Source organism: Eubalaena glacialis, chromosome 2 (genome assembly GCF_028564815.1).
Source record: "Eubalaena glacialis isolate mEubGla1 chromosome 2, mEubGla1.1.hap2.+ XY, whole genome shotgun sequence".
In the NCBI taxonomy this organism is placed as follows: domain Eukaryota; kingdom Metazoa; phylum Chordata; class Mammalia; order Artiodactyla; family Balaenidae; genus Eubalaena; species Eubalaena glacialis.
Window position 1 is genome coordinate 34,877,865 of NC_083717.1, and position 20,278 is coordinate 34,898,142.

General features: G+C 43.3%; 1 protein-coding gene across 1 annotated transcript in view; it reads right to left on the reverse strand.

Annotated features, from left to right (window-relative positions):
- Nucleotides 1-1,177: 1,177 nt before the first annotated feature.
- TMC3 (transmembrane channel like 3) overlaps nucleotides 1,178-20,278 on the reverse strand; it is a 45,823-nt gene continuing 26,722 nt past the window's right edge. Inside the window, exons 12-22 of the mRNA XM_061181730.1 lie at nucleotides 19,281-19,359; nucleotides 16,462-16,707; nucleotides 15,490-15,618; nucleotides 15,125-15,192; nucleotides 13,197-13,325; nucleotides 11,088-11,198; nucleotides 10,228-10,353; nucleotides 9,523-9,601; nucleotides 7,350-7,392; nucleotides 5,423-5,672; nucleotides 1,178-1,997 (exon numbers count right to left, since the gene is read on the reverse strand). Of these exons, the coding sequence (XP_061037713.1) occupies nucleotides 1,178-1,997; nucleotides 5,423-5,672; nucleotides 7,350-7,392; nucleotides 9,523-9,601; nucleotides 10,228-10,353; nucleotides 11,088-11,198; nucleotides 13,197-13,325; nucleotides 15,125-15,192; nucleotides 15,490-15,618; nucleotides 16,462-16,707; nucleotides 19,281-19,359 (2,080 nt within the window). The remainder of the gene's footprint in view (nucleotides 1,998-5,422; nucleotides 5,673-7,349; nucleotides 7,393-9,522; nucleotides 9,602-10,227; nucleotides 10,354-11,087; nucleotides 11,199-13,196; nucleotides 13,326-15,124; nucleotides 15,193-15,489; nucleotides 15,619-16,461; nucleotides 16,708-19,280; nucleotides 19,360-20,278) is intronic.

Here is a 20,278-nt window from a genome sequence, read left to right on the forward strand (position 1 = left end):
TTAAGCCATTAAGTTTGTTATGCAGCAAGAGAAAGCAAGTACAATATCTGTTATATGTCAGGTACCGGGGCTGCAGAAATGAATAAACACCATCCCTCTCCCAAAGGCACTCACCGTCTGTTGGAGGAGACAGAAAACTTAAAAGACACAATTTAAAGCGAAAAGTTACTATGGAAATAGGAATAGGGGTGCACGTCTGGTTAACCACGGAAGGCTGGACACTCATGGCTGCCCAACCCCCGCATATGCCAGTGAAAGAGGCATTGACCATAAAGGTGAAGATAACATCAAGTGGGGAGGGGCAGCTCTGTTATTTCCCCGGGGCTCACTGGCTGGGTGCCATCAACCTGGAATTTTCTGTGGCTGTGCATTCCTCCTCCACCTACCACATGGAGGAAGCCTGTCAGCAGTAGGAGAAAACAAGGTCAACAAACAGAGTTGAGAGGTGAAAGAGAGAATCCTGAAGATGTTTGACACCCGGGTCCAACTGAGCCTGAAGCCAGCTTGATGCTCAACCCTCCCAGTTAAAGGAACCAGTACACCCTGGGGATTTTGTTACCTCCAACCCAAGTATCCTGACTAATTAATACAGATAGATAGTTGGGTAAACAGTATGGTAAGCTCTCAGTAAATTTTAGTTACTCTGGTCATTACTAAACTGATTATTGATATGAAGTAATTAAGCACTGTGAAATCTTTAAGGGCAGCCACCTCATTTCGGGGTGCTTAGCAGGGAGGACTGAGTTTTGTATGCTGAAAGAGAACATTACAATACAATCAGGCCACTCCTAAGATTCAGGACAAGGGCAGACACGTGGGGTGAGTCTTCTGTAATTGGATCAGCTGTCTGGCTTGCCTATGATTTGGGGTCACCCTGAATGGAGGTCAAGGACTGAGGGTTTTTGAAATGATGGCCTAAAGTGGCTGGACCCAAAGAGACCCCCCCGGAAACAGACCCCCCCCCAACTTGTGTATGGTTGCTGTAGATTAGGGAGTCATAGCCCTGTGGCTCTCAGGGCCACAGCCAGCAGGCCATGTGCCTGGATATGCCCCACGGATCTCACCTACTGGGTGTGTTTGTCTCTCTTCCCAGAAGGGGAGGGACCATACACTTGTCACGCTACACCGCATTCCAATAGGCCTCTGATCTCTATGAATGGGACGCCAGAAGAAGGCCCTAGACATTTGAACAGATCAGGTCATTCAGATCTGTGGTCAGCTCCTGCCTAGATATGGCCTTCCTCCTGCCAAACTGGCCCGTAGACCTCGGAAACTTGGGCTGGCTGCGGGTGACCTGGAGACACTGGTCGGTGCTGCTGTTCTGCTGGTCACTGCTGGATGCTGCCGACATGGAATCAGATTCTGTGACGGATGGCTCGAACTTGGCCTTAACTCTGGGCTTCAGAGGGTGCTGGGGGTGTTGGAAATTCCGGTAGCGTGGCTTTTTATGCACATACATTGGCCGGTCAAGCTGACCCTCAACGCCATCATTCCAAGATTTGTAATGCGTCCATCTCTGGAGCTCAGGAGTCAGGCCCTGACTTTCTAACCTTTTGCCAACATAAAAATGAGGAGCCCCGTGGAGGTCGGTCAGGGAGCGTGGGTAGAAAGCCCGCCTGCTCACTTTTCTCCTCTGCATCTCCTCCTCTTCTTCACTGAGCTGTGGAGAGGCCCAGGGCATACACTGTTGCATGTTCCTGGGGTACATCTCCACAGCGTCCCCAAAGATGTCTATCTTGAAATGTCTTTCTGGCCAGAAAGTTGAATGGTTTTTTTGGTGAGGGTCACGTTCATTAACCATATAGTATCTGGGGGCACGGGACCTATGACCCCGTGGCACCAAGGCTGAGACCCTTGATCCATGGTCGATTTGCTGAAGGTCTTTTGGGAAAAGAGGCTCCGAGTGAACGTCTTCGATGTGCTTTGTAAACATTCCAGGTGTGCAGGATCTCTTCCTGTAAAGATCACCTGTGCTTGCACACAGGCCACGTGGATACCTGAAAGACAGAGGTGGTTAAACACCTGCAGCCTTGGTGCTCACAGACCCCTATGCTGTCCCAGCACTGCGAGCCAGAACAGCAGTTCTCTGCATTTCCACTGAAACTTGTTCTGAAATGTTAATGGGTGTCCAGTGGAGAATTTCCCAGTGGTCCAGTGGTTAGAACTCTGTGCTTCCACTGAAGGGGGCATGGGTTTGATCCCTGCTCGGGGAACTAAGATCCCACGTGCCGTGCAGCGAGGACAAAAAAAAAGAAAAAATTTCCTAATGGGTGTCCAGTGGATTGCATGCACAGGAGGCTTCGGGGAACTGGGCTAAATAGATTTCTTTACTGCTGGAATTCTCAGAACCCTTAACGTAATGATGTGCACCGTGAATCTCCATGGAGGGCAAAGAGTGTTGTGCTGGTGTATTTCATCACGGAGACCTCCTTTTGTCCAGGAGCACATAGTGGGCCTAAGAACTGTGGAGCACATGCTGGGAACAGGGCCCCTCACTATCTCTGCCATGCAGCTGTCCAGGTTCTTGGACACTTCCTCCCCATAGCCTATGTGGACAAAGAATGCCACCTGCCATTTCAGAAAACAAAGGATGTAAAGCCATCGGTCACTGCGGCTGCCCTGATGGTGTACCCTAAGGGGAATTCGGGATGGAGAAAAACAAGACACTGGCCCTAGATAGTTAAGATGTGTATCAAAGGAATAACTTCAGTGAGCTCAGACTCTTGCATATTTCCCTAGAAGATAGAAAAGCACTAAAATCATTAACTTGAAATGTCTGTCTTTTTTGTGATTAGCAGTAAGGCTTTGATGTTCAACCACGTGGGTTTTTTTCAGCAAAAACTGCTGTATCAGATGGCTTCAGAGCCATCTGAGAGGCCGTGTCCCAGGCCAGAGTCCTCAGTAAGTCCACCAAATAAAACATAATTCTCAAATTTTAGGTTGTGCATTTTTTTTCAGTCGACACCTAGCCAGGACTATTGGAATCTCTCCTCCGTACCAAAGCCCAATAGATACATGAAGACATCTCCTAATATAGCAAGATTTTGAACTCTTTGTTCACTTAGTCATTGTCTTTAAAAACAAAACAACCTTACCCCTTACCCCTGCCAAACAACTCTCCTATATATTATCTATATTGCTTTCACTGTGTTACATTCAGGTCAGATATAATTCTCCATGTAAGTTAGGGTCAGTGCATCCTTCTAGATGTCCTACCTCCCTGAAAAGAATGCAGGGTTCTACTGCTTTCTTATGTGTAGGTACAACTGAAATAATTGACTCATACAATGATCTTGCCCATAACTTGGCCAGCCTGGAACTAAAATATAAAAGATCTTGCTGATAATATGGCCAGTCTGGAATGAAAAAATAAAAGATAAAAAAAAATTTAAACAACAAGGTCCTACTGTATAGTACAGGGAACTATTGATATATTCAGTATCTTGTAATAACCTATAATGGAAAAGAATATGCAAAAGAATATATATGTATACACATGTTTATATAACTGAATCACTGTGCTGTACACTTGAAACTAACACTGCTGTATAAATCAACTATACTTCAATTAAAAAAAAAAAAAAGAGATAAAGTCCCAACTCCAAAGAGACTCAAAGGCCTTAGTGGTCTGTATTACACTTCTTTCCAGCGTCATCTCTGGCTTCCCTCCAGGCTCCCTTTGCTGCAGTCATTTCCCAAAGATGCCTCACTTCTTCATAACATCATACCTTTGTTCATGCTTATTCTCCACTATGGTACAGTCTTTTTTTTTCTTTTTGGTTTTTATTTTTTTATTTTTAAATTTTTGTGTTTTCTTTATAACATTCTTTCTATATCCCCCCAAAAAAATATTAAATGGAGATTGGTTAAAGAAGTCATAGCGTATCTAGACAGTGGAATAGTAATTGACCTTTTCCTCCTCACCTTTATTGAAGTATAACTGACAAATAAAAATTGCATATGTTTAATGTGCACAACTTGATTTAATATATGTATCCACTGTGAAATGATTACCACAGTCAAGCTAATTAACACACATCATCTCACAGAGTAACCACTTTTTTTGGTTTTTATTACGACAAATGTCATCGTCTCCTTTTAACAGAGGGATTTAATTGACTAAGAACTGCAAACTTTTTTTTAAAAAACTGGTATATGGCTTAGGCAATACTGTCTATAAGCAGCCAAGAATGCTCCAGAACATATTCTAGTTTCTTTCTTAATAAATAAAAAGAATCGTACACTGTGACCAAGTGTCATTTATCCCAGAAATACAAGAATTGTTGTTGTTTTTTTAAGTCTTAATTTTAAAAAATGGCTTTTCATTAATACCAGTTTATTACTCAACACTATGGTACATTCTTGATTCTTCTCCATTTGGTGAGCTCTTACTTAGCTTTTAAGGTCCAAGTCCAATATGATTTCTCCTATGAAATATTTATGCATTCGCCATGTAGACTTTATCTCAACCCCCCTTGTCCTCTGAAAACATACTGTTTATCACAGAAGCATAGCATTGATCACATTATCTAATATTTAACTACATCCCTCTCTCACTATACTTTCAACTCTTGGAGGCAGAGATGTTTCTGATTAATCTGTAGTATCCACCACAGAGAGTACGATAGAGTTGATTCTCAATAAAAGTTTGTTGAATTAGATACTAGAGAATTCTTTACAATACAAACGTGTTTGGATTATGCTAATTTGGAATTTTTTGAGTTAGAGTGTTGTTGTCATTGACAAGCAAACAACTAATATTCTAATTAAAATTAATCCCTCTATTCATTAAACCAGGTCCCCAATGGAAAAAAAAAATTTTTTTTAAGGCATTTTCTTTTCTTAGGCTATAGAAATAAATACCCTAGGTTGGCAGGAAGGTTTGCTTATAGGTTATATGGCAGAAGGCCAAGGAGGAAGAATTTGTCCTGTTTGACAAACTTTGTCCCCTCACTTCTTCTCAATACCAGCTGTCAACAGGCAGAAATGGCCTTGTGGCCTTCAGGCAGAAATGGAATTTAATGGCTCTTACTTCCTGAACCTGTTAGGGCCTTTGAAGCCCTAATGGTTTTTTTGTTTTTGTTTTTTTTTTTGATGCACAAAAACTGAACTGTAACTTTATTTTATATTTGGAAAGAAACACAACAAAAATAAGAACTAATTTTTATCCTTCTAAAACGCTCCATCAGGTTTGGATGACTGGGACAGTCTCCTCTGCTCTGAAAGATCTGTGTTCTTCTCAATGGGAAAATAATGCTTTGGTCTCCTGCTCCTTTTCATCACCTAATCCTTCCTTATCCGTTGCTGTCCCTAACATTTCAGCGTCCCTAATGGCTTTTTATCCTGCTCTTAATGGCTCTGGGCCATCACTGGTAAGTATTACCCAGGAGGCAGATTTCCTGCCAAGCTGCAGTTAACTCACCTGGTCGAGTTGCGCCCGGATCTGGAGATGCCAGGAAGAGGCAAGCTGGGACTGCCTGGTCCTGGCTGGGGACTCGGGGGCGTGGGCTGGGTGATGGTCTCCACCCTGCTACTCTTGCTACTCGATGAGTCGAAATTGACCACATTGCCATTGTTTTGAGGTGTCGCCGAGTGAGCCGAGGACAGCTGGCTGCCGAAATCGCTGTCCTTTGGAAACCTCTTGGTGCTTTCGTCTTGGGTTTGGATGCGGGCTGCAGGAAGAGAGAGGGTGAGGGGAAGACAAGCTGAGGGGGGACACGCTCAGGTTGGTTTCACTGCAAGTGTCGTGACTTCCAACAGGTGGGTCTACAAACAGTTGTGTGCACTTGCAGATACTCCTGACCCCATGGGTGACAAACATTTCATAATTCAAATCATTTCTTCACTGAGAGTTGGAGCTGGAAAGGAGTGTAGGAGGAATCAAATGAACCCCGAGGCTTTACACATGCACCACCTGATGTCCCCATTAGCAAAGTGGGTTATTCACCAGCTTTGGGGCTCTGGTTCTTTATCTATACAATGGATGTGATGAAGCTTAGATGATAATTAGGATTTTTTGGAAACAGTTCACAGAGCATTCTGAAAAGAAGTGTGGTCTTAGGCATGAAAAACATTAGACGACAATATTGTTATCCTGAGAAAGTTTATAGAAATCCTAGTTTTTGAAGGCAACCTGAACTAAACTTAATTATGCTTCATTGGTAAATAATACTTGATAATGACAGTGGAATTTAATAACGTGAGCTGCAGTCTCTTTCCATAGCAGTTTTTTTTTAATTTTTTATTTGATATTGGAGTATAGTTGATTAACAGAGCTGTGTTAGCTTCAGGTGTACAGCACAGTGATTCAGTTACGCATGTACATGTATCTATTCTTTTTCAAATTCTTTTCCCATTTAGGTCATTATAGAACATTGAGCAGAGTTCCCTGTGCTATACAGTAGGTCTTTGTTGGTTATCTATTTTAAATATAGCAGCGTGCACATGTCACTTTCCATAGCAGTTTTCATCTGTAGGCTTTCTCTCTGAGGAAGTGGATGGAGCAAACACAACCCTTAGGCCTCATGACTCTTACTCAGGCATTTTCTTGGAAGGAAACACATCCCTCCCAATTAGCTCTGCATTAAAGCAGACAAAGGAGTTGGCCAACAAAGCCTTTTTGGGTCTCATTTTTGTTTATTTTCTGAGGAAGAATATGGACTACATACGCCATTTTGCCGTTGCCCACTGATCTTATTAGTGGCTCCAAGTGGCAGACATGTTTCCTTTGAGTTGCACCTGCCCACTTTCCCCTCCCTTCAGCCCACACCAGACTTGTGCTCCTTGTATTATCATTCTTTCTACAGGGAGGCTCTTTCCTTTTCCCTCGATGAGCCCAGATGGGAACAAGTGTGTCCAGGTGCTGCTGGGGAAGATGGGAAGAAGTGTGCCCATTGGGTTTGGATTTCATACTAGGGAATCTGTTTTCATGGCTGGACCTGCCCACCTGGCATTGCTCTGCAGGCAGGGACAGAGAGGACATGACCTAAGGGTCAGAGAACTGGGGAGGGGGGCTTGCAAGGAAAAAACGGGCCATTGAGAGGAAGTACACAAAAGTGAATAAGGCCAAGACGTTCTTACGGGTTTTCTTCAGATTTTTGTGCTTCTTTTTCTCTCCTACTTCAATATTTCCTTGTGATTTCAGACGTGTTTTGGGGTTATTCACAGGCCTGGGTCTGATGTAAAAATTGTAGATATAAACCAACATTTATATGCCTAGATTTTTATTGTGTCTAGTTAATTGTGAAAACCGCAGTTGAGTAGGAATTTTTATTCGTGATGAACCTTAAACTGCTGTTTTTTTAAAATGCTCACCACCTGAGGCATCGGGAATTTTTGTTTGTACTTACCTTCTACCATTTGGGCAACCTTTTTCTTATCTTCAGATCTTGCCTAAAAGATAAATGATAACCATATGTTTGTTTTGGATTTAGCAGGAAGGAGTAACAAATACAGTTAAGTCCCCTATATATGAACGGGTTCCATTCCGAGAGCGTGTTCGTAAGTCCAATTTGTTCGTAAGTCCAACAAAGTTAGCCTAGGTCCCCAACTAACACAGTGGGCTATATAGTACTGTATTGGAATAGGTTTATAATACTATTATAAAATAATACACAAAAACAAACACACACAAATAATACATAAAAAACAAACACAAAAAATAAAGAAAACATTTCTAATCTTACAGTACAGTACCTTGAAAAGTACAGTAATACAGTACAACAGCTGGCATACAGGGGCACGTTCACATCTTTGAAAGTTCTCAACTTGAAGGTTCGTGTGTAGGGGACTTACTGTACTATTCTTGGGGGTGGGGATGGGAAATGATGTAGGTATCACTGCTAATCCTTTGGGCCATGGCTGAGCTACTGCCATTACCTGGGGACGGTGTGCTCTGGTCCTAAGCCTGTTACTTGAATGAATAAATGCTGACACCTGAGAGCTGACGTTTTATCTCTGGCAAGTTTCATTTTTAGGGGCAGCTCTTTGATAGACCATGTTGAGATTCTGCTAAGCATGGTTTGGCTGAGACACAAAAGAGAAAATATGGATCAACCACACGGGAGATGTGTGTTTCCATAAAAATGCCCTTTGCAACTCCAGATGCATTTCTTTCCTTTTTCTTTTTTTTTTTTTTGTGGCCATGCCATGTGGCACGTGGGATCTTAGTAGTTCCCCGACCAGGGATCAAACCTGGGCCCCCTGCAGTGGGAGCACGGAGTCTTAACCACTGGACCGCCAGGGAAGTTCCTAGATGCATTTCTTATTTGACTATATATGAAATGAGTTGGTGTTTCTTTACATGAATTGATATTTGTGAGAGTTGTTTTTTTTAAAATGGAGAAAGGTGGAAGTTTTTTGCATGGGGTTCTGGGGTGGGTGAAGCAAGTGAGGTATCCAGGGGTCAAATTTAAGGAGGTGCTCACCCTTGGGGCTGTGGGAGTGCAGGGTCGGTGTGACCCTGAGAGTCTGTGCCTCTAAGTTTGGCAGCCTGGTGCCTCGCTTGCCTCGCCCCAGTCCTGGCCCTGGGGGAGCACCTGGGGTGTGCAGAGGAGGAGAAACTGTGGAAGGATTGGGGAGTGTTGGTTTCCCTCTGACTGTTCTGAGATCTATGGTTTGAGCCCCAGATGGGAGAGAAGGTATAGTAAGTCCCCCACATATGAACCTTCAAGTTACGAACTTTCAAAGATGTGAAAGTGCGTTCAACGTCAGGTGTGAGTGACATCGCAGCTTGCCCTCCGTCTCCTATTGCTGACGATCTTTCAGCTCTACCATCTCCCACCTCCTCTCCCTCCTCCAGTCAGTAACTCTTCTTGCCTGTTCACTCGATGCCAGCCCCTGGATGCCAGCTGTTGTACTGTACTACTGTACTTTTCAAGGTACTGTACTGTTAAGAGTCAAAATGTTTTCTTTATTTTTTGTGTTTGTTTTTTACATATTATTTGTGTGAAAAGTATTATAAACCTGTTACAGTACAGTACTATGTAGCTGATCGTGTTAGTTGGGTACCTAGGCGAACTTTGTTGGACTTAGGAACAAATTGGGCTTACGATTGTGCTCTCGGAGCGGAACTTGTTCGTATGTAGGGGACTAACTGTAATGACAACCAGAATTTAAAAGGTATGAAAAAGGTGGGTCTTTGGGTCCAAACAGTGTCTTTGGGCTCAGATGTCCAACTCGACATGGGATTAGGGAGGGACCCTTTCTCCCCGCCCAGTCAGTGCAGCCAGCAGAAGAGCCCAGTACATTGCAAGCTTGGTGTGGCCACAGGAGGGGGAGCTGAAGTGCTGAGGGCATGAGCAAGGCCTCTAGGAGAGGAGGCTCATTCTGGCAGTTGAGGGCCTGGGTATTCTTAGAAACAGCCCTGGGAGATCCTGGCCGGGGAGGGGTGGCCTTGCACTCTAGCAGGTGGCCAAGAGTCCTAGTAATTTGAAAATGTGACCTCACTGGTATTCCCTGGCCAGGGAAATCAGTCAGATGGTTGATGCACATTCACGATAGCAAAGGTTACGTAATACTTGCGTTTTGGATCTGCATTCTGAGCTGGTGGTTGCTGAGCTTTAAGGATCTTGCGATGCTCTGAAGATAATAGATGAGCATGCTAGGGCAGAACAGCACAGGGCGGTAAGTGTACTTCATCCCCTTTGTCGGGCTTTTGTGTCCCCTGCCGGATGTGGGCTACCCACTGACCGCCCCAACCACCCCCTGAGGACAAAATGTATCACTGAGTTTTCAAGCTGGCAAGTGCTGGGAAGGAGCTGCTTTCCTTTTCTCTCTCCTGATTTTCAAAGCAACCTCCACTGACCTGGAATTCTGCATGGATGACAGCAATAAGGAAGGAGTGAAGATGGGAGAGGCATTTTACAGTGTATCATGGTAGGAGTATTGGATCAACTACTTGATGTTATTTCCCCTTTAAGTTAAAACAGACGCAAGTTAGCTGCACTGTAAAATTCCACGTTGAGATTAAACTTCTGGAAAATAAGATAATGATAATCACATTCAACCCCATGATCATGGCCACAGCGATCGCCGAAATGCCGTTGATGAATCAGTCACGCTGTACCTCCCTGGCCCCTGTGTGATTCAGCGTCCCTGCTCAGATCATCAGGCTCCGTAAGTGACTTCTGAATGAACTCATTGAATTTATACAATTATTGGAAAGCAGTGCTTTCTTCTTGGCCAAACACGCAGAAGTCCCCCCAAAGCAGGCAGGAAAGTACTCACAAAAGAAGCAGCACAGCTGGCAGGATAACCACAGGGCTACTGATGTACCCAACCACAGAGCCAAACCATGCGGGAAAATCCTTCTCAATCGTTTCTGACACGATGTCATAAATTTTCTCTTGTCCGCTGTGAGAAAGAAGACCATAATTCCAGATTATACTACTTTTGGCACAAGGATCCTGCAAGCCATTAAAAAAAAGAAAAAAGGCTAGCTAGCTAGAGTCCAATCCTCAAAGTCAGTTTCAAAGCTAAAGTAAGTATCTGATGAATGTGAAAGATACATAACATTCCTGAAATGATTTCATCTGAAGTAGTCATTTAATTAACATGTAGCTTTGAAGATGGGGTCAATAACCACATGGGGTGTGTGTGTGTGTGTGTGTGTGTGTGTGTATAATGTAGACAAAGATAGACTCTAAATGTTACATATACGTTGTATCAAAACTGACGTAAAGCAAATGCTAGGTGAAGATAACTCAAGGGACTTCTGTCTTGATGCAGCTAGATAATGTAGAATCAAAAGTGACATGGACTATCTTTTAATAAAAGCTTTCTGAGTTCTGGAAGGGAAAGATTGACCAGGTACAATTTCCTTCTAGCCTTGGAGCAATGCCGTTTCCCGTTTTGATTTGGAGTGGGCTGTATCTTTTAAAGATGAGCACAGAGATGATCATACTTGAGGGCAGCCTGCTTAGCAAGGAAACGGCAATGGTCTTGGATTCAAAAGACATGAGTTTGAAGTTTTTCTCTGCTGTTGACCTGTTTTGTGAGCCAGAAGGAGAATTCAGTTCAATGCAGGGGTCCTTCTTCTATAGCTGTCAGTAGCTCCAGGCAGAGTGGACTGAACTAAGAGAACTTACCTAAATGGCCCGCAATTTAGAGATGGCTTGTACCGGACAATAGCAAAAATGGTTGGCAGCATGCATAGGAAGAGCATAAACAGGAGCATTGCCAGGTAGAAGTTGTTGGATCTGTAAAGAAACCAAATGCCAGGCGCTGAGTTCACTCTCTGGTCAGCTGCTGATGATGGATGTGCACCCCCCTGCCCCCCCCAAAAAAAACGACACAGAAACTGTAGCCCTGACTCTTTGCAAACAGAAAAATCCTCCTCCCATCACTGCCTAGGAAAGGGTCTGTTGTAGGATCACAGGCAATTTAGCAAACTAGAAATGGATGCTCAAAGGGAATTCGTGGATGACTCAGCCCAACCTGTTCATCTACTAAACGCTTGCTGAGCACCTGTCCGCCTCAAACCAAGACAGGGGTGACCCCGTGGCCATCGCACAATCAACTTAATTCATGGAAAAATCTTAGCACCTTTGCCCCACCCAGCTGAGTCCTTACCTAGTGGTTCCCTGTCCTGTTCCCAGCCTTGAACTTGTCCCCTATGTCTGAGGATGGTTTGACTCTTTTGTTACAGTTCTTGACTCTCTCACTTGGATGTCTCTCTCACTTGGATGTCTCTCTCACTTGGATGTCTCTCTCAACCTCTTATCTGCTCTGCTCCTGGCTGCTCCGGGTGACTGGTCTGCCTGAGTAAGCCCTGGACCCTGGGCCCTAAGCTGGTCTGAAAGCTCGGCTGCCCAGGCTTCCCCGGAGGGCAGCACAGGTCTGTTTGGTGTGCAAAGCCCTGTATACAGTCCTGAAAAGAGAATGAATGGTCTGTTAACCTTGAGACTCTCAGCCAGCATGCTCTCTCTCTCTCTAATGAAATAGACTGGACTAGCAGAGAACAGAAAATATCAGGGCACATACAATGTGGTTAAGTAGGTGAGTGTTAATTTGTGAAACCTTTCTCTATTTATATACACACATTCTCTTTATATATATGTATCGACACACACACACATATATACACTAAATATATGTGTGTATCCATTTATATGTATGTTTGTGTTATGTATATTTATGTGTGTGTATATATGTACACATGTATTTTTATATATAGGCATACATAAATGTCAATGAATATACACATTCATATATAAATTACATATAAAACATATATATGAATATATGCATCTACACTGGTCACTAGGTGAAAGATACATACACTGTCATGCTGGTTATTGTCAAAAAGTTTGAAAGACACTGATACACACCCACATGGATAACTATTATGTCAAAATAAAATAAATGAGTTCTAATCAAGGTGTTCAAAATGTGATATGAATTCACCAAAATGGCTAAAGTGAAAAATACAGAGAAGAACAAGTGTTGACAAGGTTGTGGGACAACTGGAACTCTCACATGATGCTGGTGCGAGTGGAAAGGGCGCCTCTGCTTTGGCAAAATAGTTGGCACTCTCTACTAGAGGAGAACACATGCGTGGCCTGTGAGCCAGCAAGCACAGTCCTAGGTATGTACCCAACAAAGGACGTGCGTGAGAATGTTCACGGCAGTGTTATTCATTATAGCTAACCACAGGAGGATGGATAAAGAAATTGGGGGGTGTGTCCTCAGTGAGGTGATTCTCACAAGCACAATATTGGGAAGAAGACAGGAATAAAAGAGGTCATACTGAATGTGACTCTATTTACATCAAGTAAAAAACGGTGTGGCGGGGGGAACGAATTACGCTGTTAGAAGCCGGTAGTGACCGGAATCGAGTACAAGGGGGCTTCTGGGCGTTGTTCTTGCTCTGTTTCTCCATCTGGGGGCTGGTTACAGAGTTGTGTTCAGTTTGTGAATATTCATCAAGCCGGATATTTGTGATGTGTGCCCTTTCTGGATGATTATTAAACTTCAGTAAAAAGTTGTAAAAGATGTGGCATGAGCTTAAGAAGAGTCACGATTCATTTGAAGGGTGGGGCATTGGCAACGGCTTCAGGGAGGAAAGGCAACTGGAGGGCGGACAAGATTTTGACAGGCAGGGAGTTGGGGAGACCCCCTTGCTGGAGGTCACTCTGGCTAAGGCGAGTGTGGGTGATGTGAGTTCTCTCTGCGAAGAGGACTTGACGCTCACTGACCTGGAGGCTCGGAAGACTTGCTGGTGGGGCACGTTGCAGGTCAGCACGGCCCAGCTGCGCAGGTACATGAGCCCAATGAGTTTGAGGACGTTGAAGGCAGGGAGACATGGCGAGAAGAAGGCCCCCATCCTGAAACCACAATGCGAGGCCAGTTAGCATCTTTTCTCCTCTGGTCTATCTTGGTTCTGAGAGCTTGAGATTTATACTCTGTGCTTAAAGAACTGAAGAAGCCCCTGGAGATCTGAGACCCCAACCTTCCACTTGCTGGAGATAAGACAAGTCACTTCTGCAGATGAGCAGGGAGCCTGTTTTAAAATATCCTCTTGGCACAAGGATGCTAAGTGTCTCCTGCCTCTTCACACTTAGCAAAGTAAAGGCCCTTTTCCGGTCAAGAGGCAAATAGATAACTGCGGTTTCGGGAAAGCTCTAGATTTTGCCTGTCTATGGGGTTGGTGGGGCTACGTTAATAAATTACCGACTTTCAGATTTGATCAACATTATGTGGAGCAGAGCTACTTTTGTTGGACCTTGTGCTAAGCATCCCCACACATTTTGGCCCATTTAACCTTCTGCAACCATAAAAGGAGGGGTAAATATCCAAAGTTTTTAGACATGAAAGGTGGGTCTGGGAAAATTAGGTGATTTGCCCAGAGACTAATAACAGGGTGACCCTATATCATCCAAACTGAGAGACCTTTGAGAGTGACAGATCTGGGATAACATCCCAGGAAAACAGAGGTATATCTCCCCTGCAAATAAGTGCCAAATATGGAATGAAACCCAGATCTTCTGTCTTTAAGGCTAAATCTGCTTATACTGGATGTTCATTCAATACAATACTTGTGAAGTTTGGATTTAGCAGCAGGAAAATTGATACAAAGAGAGGTTTAATAAGTAAAACTCTTTTTAAAAAAAACTTCTGGTTTCTCACATCAGGCAAGACACTTAGCTTCTCTTTTCCTCAGTTTCCTCATATTTAAAATGGAGAAAAGAATACTAATTACCTCATAGGGTTTCTATAAGGATTAAACCAGTTATTACAGGTAAAAACGTGCCCGACATTCTGGCAAACGTTAAGTAAATGTTTTGTATTATTTTTAGTACTGTATTTGTGAAAATATTTTTCAAAATAAGTGGACTCTAAGAATACAGAATTGGAGTAAAGTGATATTACTTTATATTCCATTCCTCCTGCGTTTTACTGAATGATTATGAAGAGAGATTGTGTCTTCTGAAGGTATGGGACACCCAGGTTCTTCTTCTTTTTCATCGTTTGCTTGTATTTTAACAAATAGCACTTTTTGTGGTCCAGTAGGGAAAGCCAGAGATGGAGGGATGGTTAGGGAGCTCTCAGCCGTGTCCCCATGGACACACATGTCCATGTCGATCAGATGATCCCTTTCAGCCTTTAGTATCTTTAGGAACATGATTGCCTTGGCTGGGAGTTGCCCTGGGTGAGCAGACCTCCCCTAGGATGGGTCTATCTGTCTGGGGGATGGTCATGCACTTGGGCTCAATGTCCAAGTGAGAGTACGGAAGGAGAGTGGGTAGCTGAAGGCAGGCTCCCCAGCTGTGACACAGCCACTGATGGAAGTCCTCCTCGGGGGTCAGCAGCCTCCCCTCCTAACCTCCCCGCAATCTTCCCCAGCAGCTTATTCTACTGGTTCTTGTGCAGTTTTGTTTGTTTTTCAGTGACCAATAGTGACCTAAAAATGGACTATTTCCTTCCTCATTCCTTTCTGCAAAATGCTTAGAAAACCATTACTGAAATTACTATCTATGTGAAATAGTTCAATTAGAAACTTTTTATGTCCTTTCTTGACTCTTATGACTGTGTTTATTATGGTCATGTCCCATCCAGACTCGGTCACTTAAAATCTTAGCCCAGACTAGATGTAAGTACAGCAAGAAGAAGCTTTGCTACGTACCAAATCATTCCTTGGTTGTAGACTAAATGTAACACGTTCTCTGCTATTTTGAATTCCCCGTATTCAGGCTACAAGAGAAAACGAACTTCTGCATTAAAAAACGTTCCAAATTTCTTTGCATAAACCAGTTCATTATAGTCAAATACACAGAATTCTTTGCTCGCCTAGATACGTAGAGATCATTGTCTGTGAGGCCATCCCAGCAAATGGTAAATGTAAGAAAGAAATGGAAACTCAGCTTTGTACAGCCTTTCCCTCTTCCCTCACGTATTTTCTCTCAGCCATGTCAGTTTCCCAGCCTGGCCATCAGGAAAGGATGGATCTGGCCATACGGAATTCCCCAATGGACACGGCATCTTACTTACAAACTTGCTCTCCAGGTCCCAACACCAGTAGTCACTTAAGTACCGAACGAAAAGTCCTCGGAAGAAGTCTATGAGCAGAATGCTGGCCACAGTGAAGAGCATGTCAATGATGGAGAGCTTCAGCATCTCCTGCAACACAAGGTGTCCTTGGATGCCACCACGGCCTGCCCTCCCCACTGTCCACCTCTTCCTTGGGGTCCTCCCTTCTCTCTTCATTCCCACGGCTTGAGCCACTGGGTCCCCTCCAATGGCGACTTCATTTTTGGCACATAATGGCTGCTCAACAAATATTTGTTAATTTGTATTTTGATATCTGAGGCCAGCTTTACACAAAGCCAGGGAAAAAGTCTATGGTTCTGAGCCACAGGAGTCTACTTGAGGTGTTATCATGGGATATAGAGAAGGTGAAAGGCAGAGGGGTTCAGAGCACAGAGTTTGGAGCAGATGCCTGGGTTTAGGGCTTCATTCTGCCTTTTTTTTTTTTTTAATGTGGATCATTTTTAAAATCTTTATTGAATTTGTTACAATATTGCTTCTGTTTTATATTTTGGTTTTTTGGTGCGAGGCATGTGGGATCTTAGCTCCCGGAACAGGGCTCGAACCCTCATCCCCTGAATTGGAAGGCTAAGTCTTAACAACTGGACCACCAGGGAAGTCCCCTTCATTCTGCTTTTACTATCTGTGTTTTGGGGCAAGTTACTTAAACTCTTGTGCTTCAGTTTCCTCATCTCTGCTTCTAAGGATGATAATAAGATTCTAGACTAAGCACTTAGAACAGGGCCAAGCACATCGTTAATACTGCCTGAGTCTTTACACTGATTATGATAATTCATTTTGAGACCTGGAAAATCCTACTCCCCACTGAACTTTATTTTCCTTTTCTATAAAATAGATAATGACACTTCAGAGATTCGCTAGAATTAAGTGATGAAATGGGCACGGAAGGGCTTTATAAGGGAACGAGGGAGCCACCTGTCCAACGTATGTCTCCCAGCATTGGCCTTGCGGACTCTGGGTGGAAGCAGTGGTCTTGTTGGCCTCTGAGAGAGGCGAGGTGTAAGTCAGAACATTGGCTTGTTCCAGGGCCCAAGTGCTGTTTCTCCTGAGCCCTATCCCAGGCCCAGGCGTGGACCACTTCTCTTCTCCAGGGGCTGCCCTGGTGACAAAGAAGATGGTAGAATCTATCCAATGACTTGTGCTATTTGGGGGAGCAGTTTCCTGTGGAGAGAGGGAAGGAAAAAGAAAAGGTTGTCCAGTTATGTGTAAATAAGAATCCATCATGAACACCAAGGATATCACTGCATTGCTTGGGAATAATCTCTCTTTCTTTATCTCTGTTTCTCTCTGTCTCCAACTCTCTGTCTCTCTCTCTCTCATTATCTCTAGCTTGGTTGATAGCCACTTGACTAGAGTTGGTCCAGTAATGAACATAGAGTTGTAATGAATAGCATTGATTGGTCCCTGGTAAAGTGTCAAAGCCTGTCCTAGGTTACAGCATGTTATATTTCTCATTCTCACAAGAGTGTCAGGTAAGAATGATTATTCCATGTTACAGATGAAGGGACTGAAGCTCAGCTAGTTGAAGTCAAACGCTCGAGGTCATGTTGCTAGTAAGTGGCAGGTAAGGATCCAGTCTATGTAACATCAAAGCCCTGATGCAGAACCATTTCTCCCTGTGGCCTCTTCTGTCTTATAAGTAGCAGGATTTGATGCTAGGAAGGTATGGCTTGGGCAAACAACCCTGAAGAAACCTCGTACTCCCTGCCTCCTCTTCCCCTACCATTTTGGGATAACCTCACAGGTGGGGCAGGTTTAAAATGACCTCCAAAACTACCCTAGGCTGGAATGGTGGGGCCTGCTCTGAAATGCTCTCCATAAGATATTTATCTTCTCCTGATTTTCTAAGTGAAAATTAGTCCCATGGTCTGCCATTCTCCTGGGATCATTTACAATAGCTGTTGATAACCTTTCCTGATGGAATTCCAGGAAAGAGAGTCAAGAGACCCAGGTTCTCATTCCAGCACTGTCACTGACTAGCCATAAATTCTGGCCTCAGTTTCTTCATCTTGGAAATGAGACCATATTTCCTATCCTTTGTTGAGAAGCCCACAAATGAACTGATTTTTGAACATGATGAACAGAGTGCAAATACTAGCAGTGATACTGACAACACTGATGATGACTCTGTATTTGTGTGTGTATATATGTGTGTATGTGCGTATGTGTGTGTATTTGTGTGTGCATGTGTATATATGTGTGTATGTCTATATGTGTGTATTTGTGTGTGCATGTGTATATATGTGTGTATGTGTGTGTATTTGTGTGTGCATGTGTATATATGTGTGTATGTCTATATGTGTGTATTTGTGTGTGCATGTGTATATATGTGTGTATGTGTGTGTATTTGTGTGTGCATGTGTATATATGTGTGTATGTCTATATGTGTGTATTTGTGTATATGCGTGTATGTGTGCGTATGTGTATGTGTGTTTATATGTGTGTATGTGTGTATGTATTCAATATGTATGTGTATGTATATATGTGTATGTGTGTATATGTTTGTGCACACGTGTGTGCATGTGTATGCATGTGTGTATGTGTATGTGTATATGTGTGTATTTGTGCATATGTGTGTATGTGTATATATGTGTGTATGTATTCAATATGTATGTGTATATATGTGTATGTGTTTGTGTGTATGTGCGTGTGCATGTGTATATATATGTGTATGTGTGTGTATGTATATATGTGTGTATGTGCGTGCGTTTGTGTATGTGTGTATGTGTGTGTATGTGTATATATGTGTGTATGTGTGTATGCCTATATATGTGTGTATGTGCGTGTGTTTGTGTATATGTATGTGTGTATGTGCATGTGTGTATGTGTGTGTATGTGTATATATGTATGCGTGTATGCCTGTATGTGTGTGTATGTGCATGTGTTTGTGTATATGTATGTGTGTATGTGTATATATGTGTGTATGTGCGTGTGTGTATGTGTGTGTATGTGTATATATGTATGCGTGTATGCCTGTATGTGTGTGTATGTGCATGTGTTTGTGTATATGTATGTGTGTATGTGTATATATGTGTGTATGTGCGTGTGCATGTGTATATATATGTGTATGTGTATGTGTGTGTATGTGCATGTGTTTGTGTATATGTATGTGTGTATGTGTATATATGTGTGTATGTGTTTGTGTGTATGTGCGTGTGCATGTGTATATATATGTGTATGTGTGTGTATGTGCGTGTGTTTGTGTATATGTATGTGTGTATGTGTATATATATGTGTATGTGTGTGTATGTGCATGTGTTTGTGTATATGTATGTGTGTATGTGTATATATGTGTGTATGTATTCAATATGTATGTGTATATATGTGTGTATGTGTTTGTGTGTATGTGCGTGTGCATGTGTATATATATGTGTATGTGTGTGTATGTGCATGTGTTTGTGTATATGTATGTGTATATATGTGTGTATGTGCGTGTGTGTATGTGTGTGTATGTGTATATATGTATGCGTGTATGCCTGTATGTGTGTGTATGTGCATGTGTTTGTGTATATGTATGTGTGTATGTGTATATATGTGTGTATGTGCGTGTGTTTGTGTATATGTATGTGTGTATGTGCGTGTGTGTATGTGTGTGTATGTGTATATATGTATGCGTGTATGCCTGTATGTGTGTGTATGTGCATGTGTTTGTGTATATGTATGTGTGTATGTGCGTGTGTGTGTGGGGGGGGGGCAGTGGTTGGCTGGGCACGTCCCCAGGACGGAGCACTCACCTCAGTGCTCATGCTGTTAACTTTGTCCAAGAGGGCGATGATCAGACTGTAGAGGTTTCCCAGGTACAGCACAAGGACCCTGAAAGCCACAAGCCCACCTTGAATGACCAGACCACCACTCCATGCTTCTAGACTGACCACGATTTGGGAGTGACCACCATGTTTTGGCTAAGACAGTTGTTGGTTGCCACACTTGGTTTCCTTCAGAATCAGACTGTGGGCATTAAAAAAAAAAAAAATACAGAATTCCAGAATCTACACTGTTTCAAGAGGTCTTGATGGGGTCTGGGAGTCCTTTTATCGCTTTACCAGGTGATTCCACTATAGCCGATCCCTGGCTCAGTATTTCAGAACCACTAATATAGCAGACAGTGTGTGAGCTTAGGAAGCAGGGCTCTGAAGTGTAGTGTGAATTATACGTGTCCTTGTGTCATGCCTTCTGGTTTATAAAGTGATTTTCCAGGCATTATCTCATTTGAGTCTCACAGCTCTGTGAGGTCCATATTATTATAACCCCCACTTAAGGGACAAGGGTATTGAACATGGGGAGGGCTTAAGTCACCTGCTCGGGTTCACACAGTTAAAAAGAGGCAGGGTGAGATCTCAGGATCTCAGTGGTCTGGTTCCAAAATACAGGCTGACCCTGTCAGACGGGCTGAAGCAGTGAGGGGCTGTGGGCACATCTACACCTGCTCACAGGTGGGCAACCTTGAGCAGATGGCACCTGCCCGCAGCAGCCTGGATCAGCCAGTGATCCAAGACTTGATGCCCGTTTCCCCGGAGTTGGAAGGTTTTGGGAAACACGTCGTGGAGTTTCCCAGGCTGCAGCCTTGGGTCTTAACAGAAACATGTCTGGGAAAATGAGATGAGAAAGGAAAATGGCAGGTTTACAAATCTCTCATAGGACAGTGGTTGGCACTTGGGGAATCATGAAGCCAGTGCCAGCTGGTGAAAAAGAGAAAGCAGATTTAACATGAGGAAAAGACTCCAGATTGGAA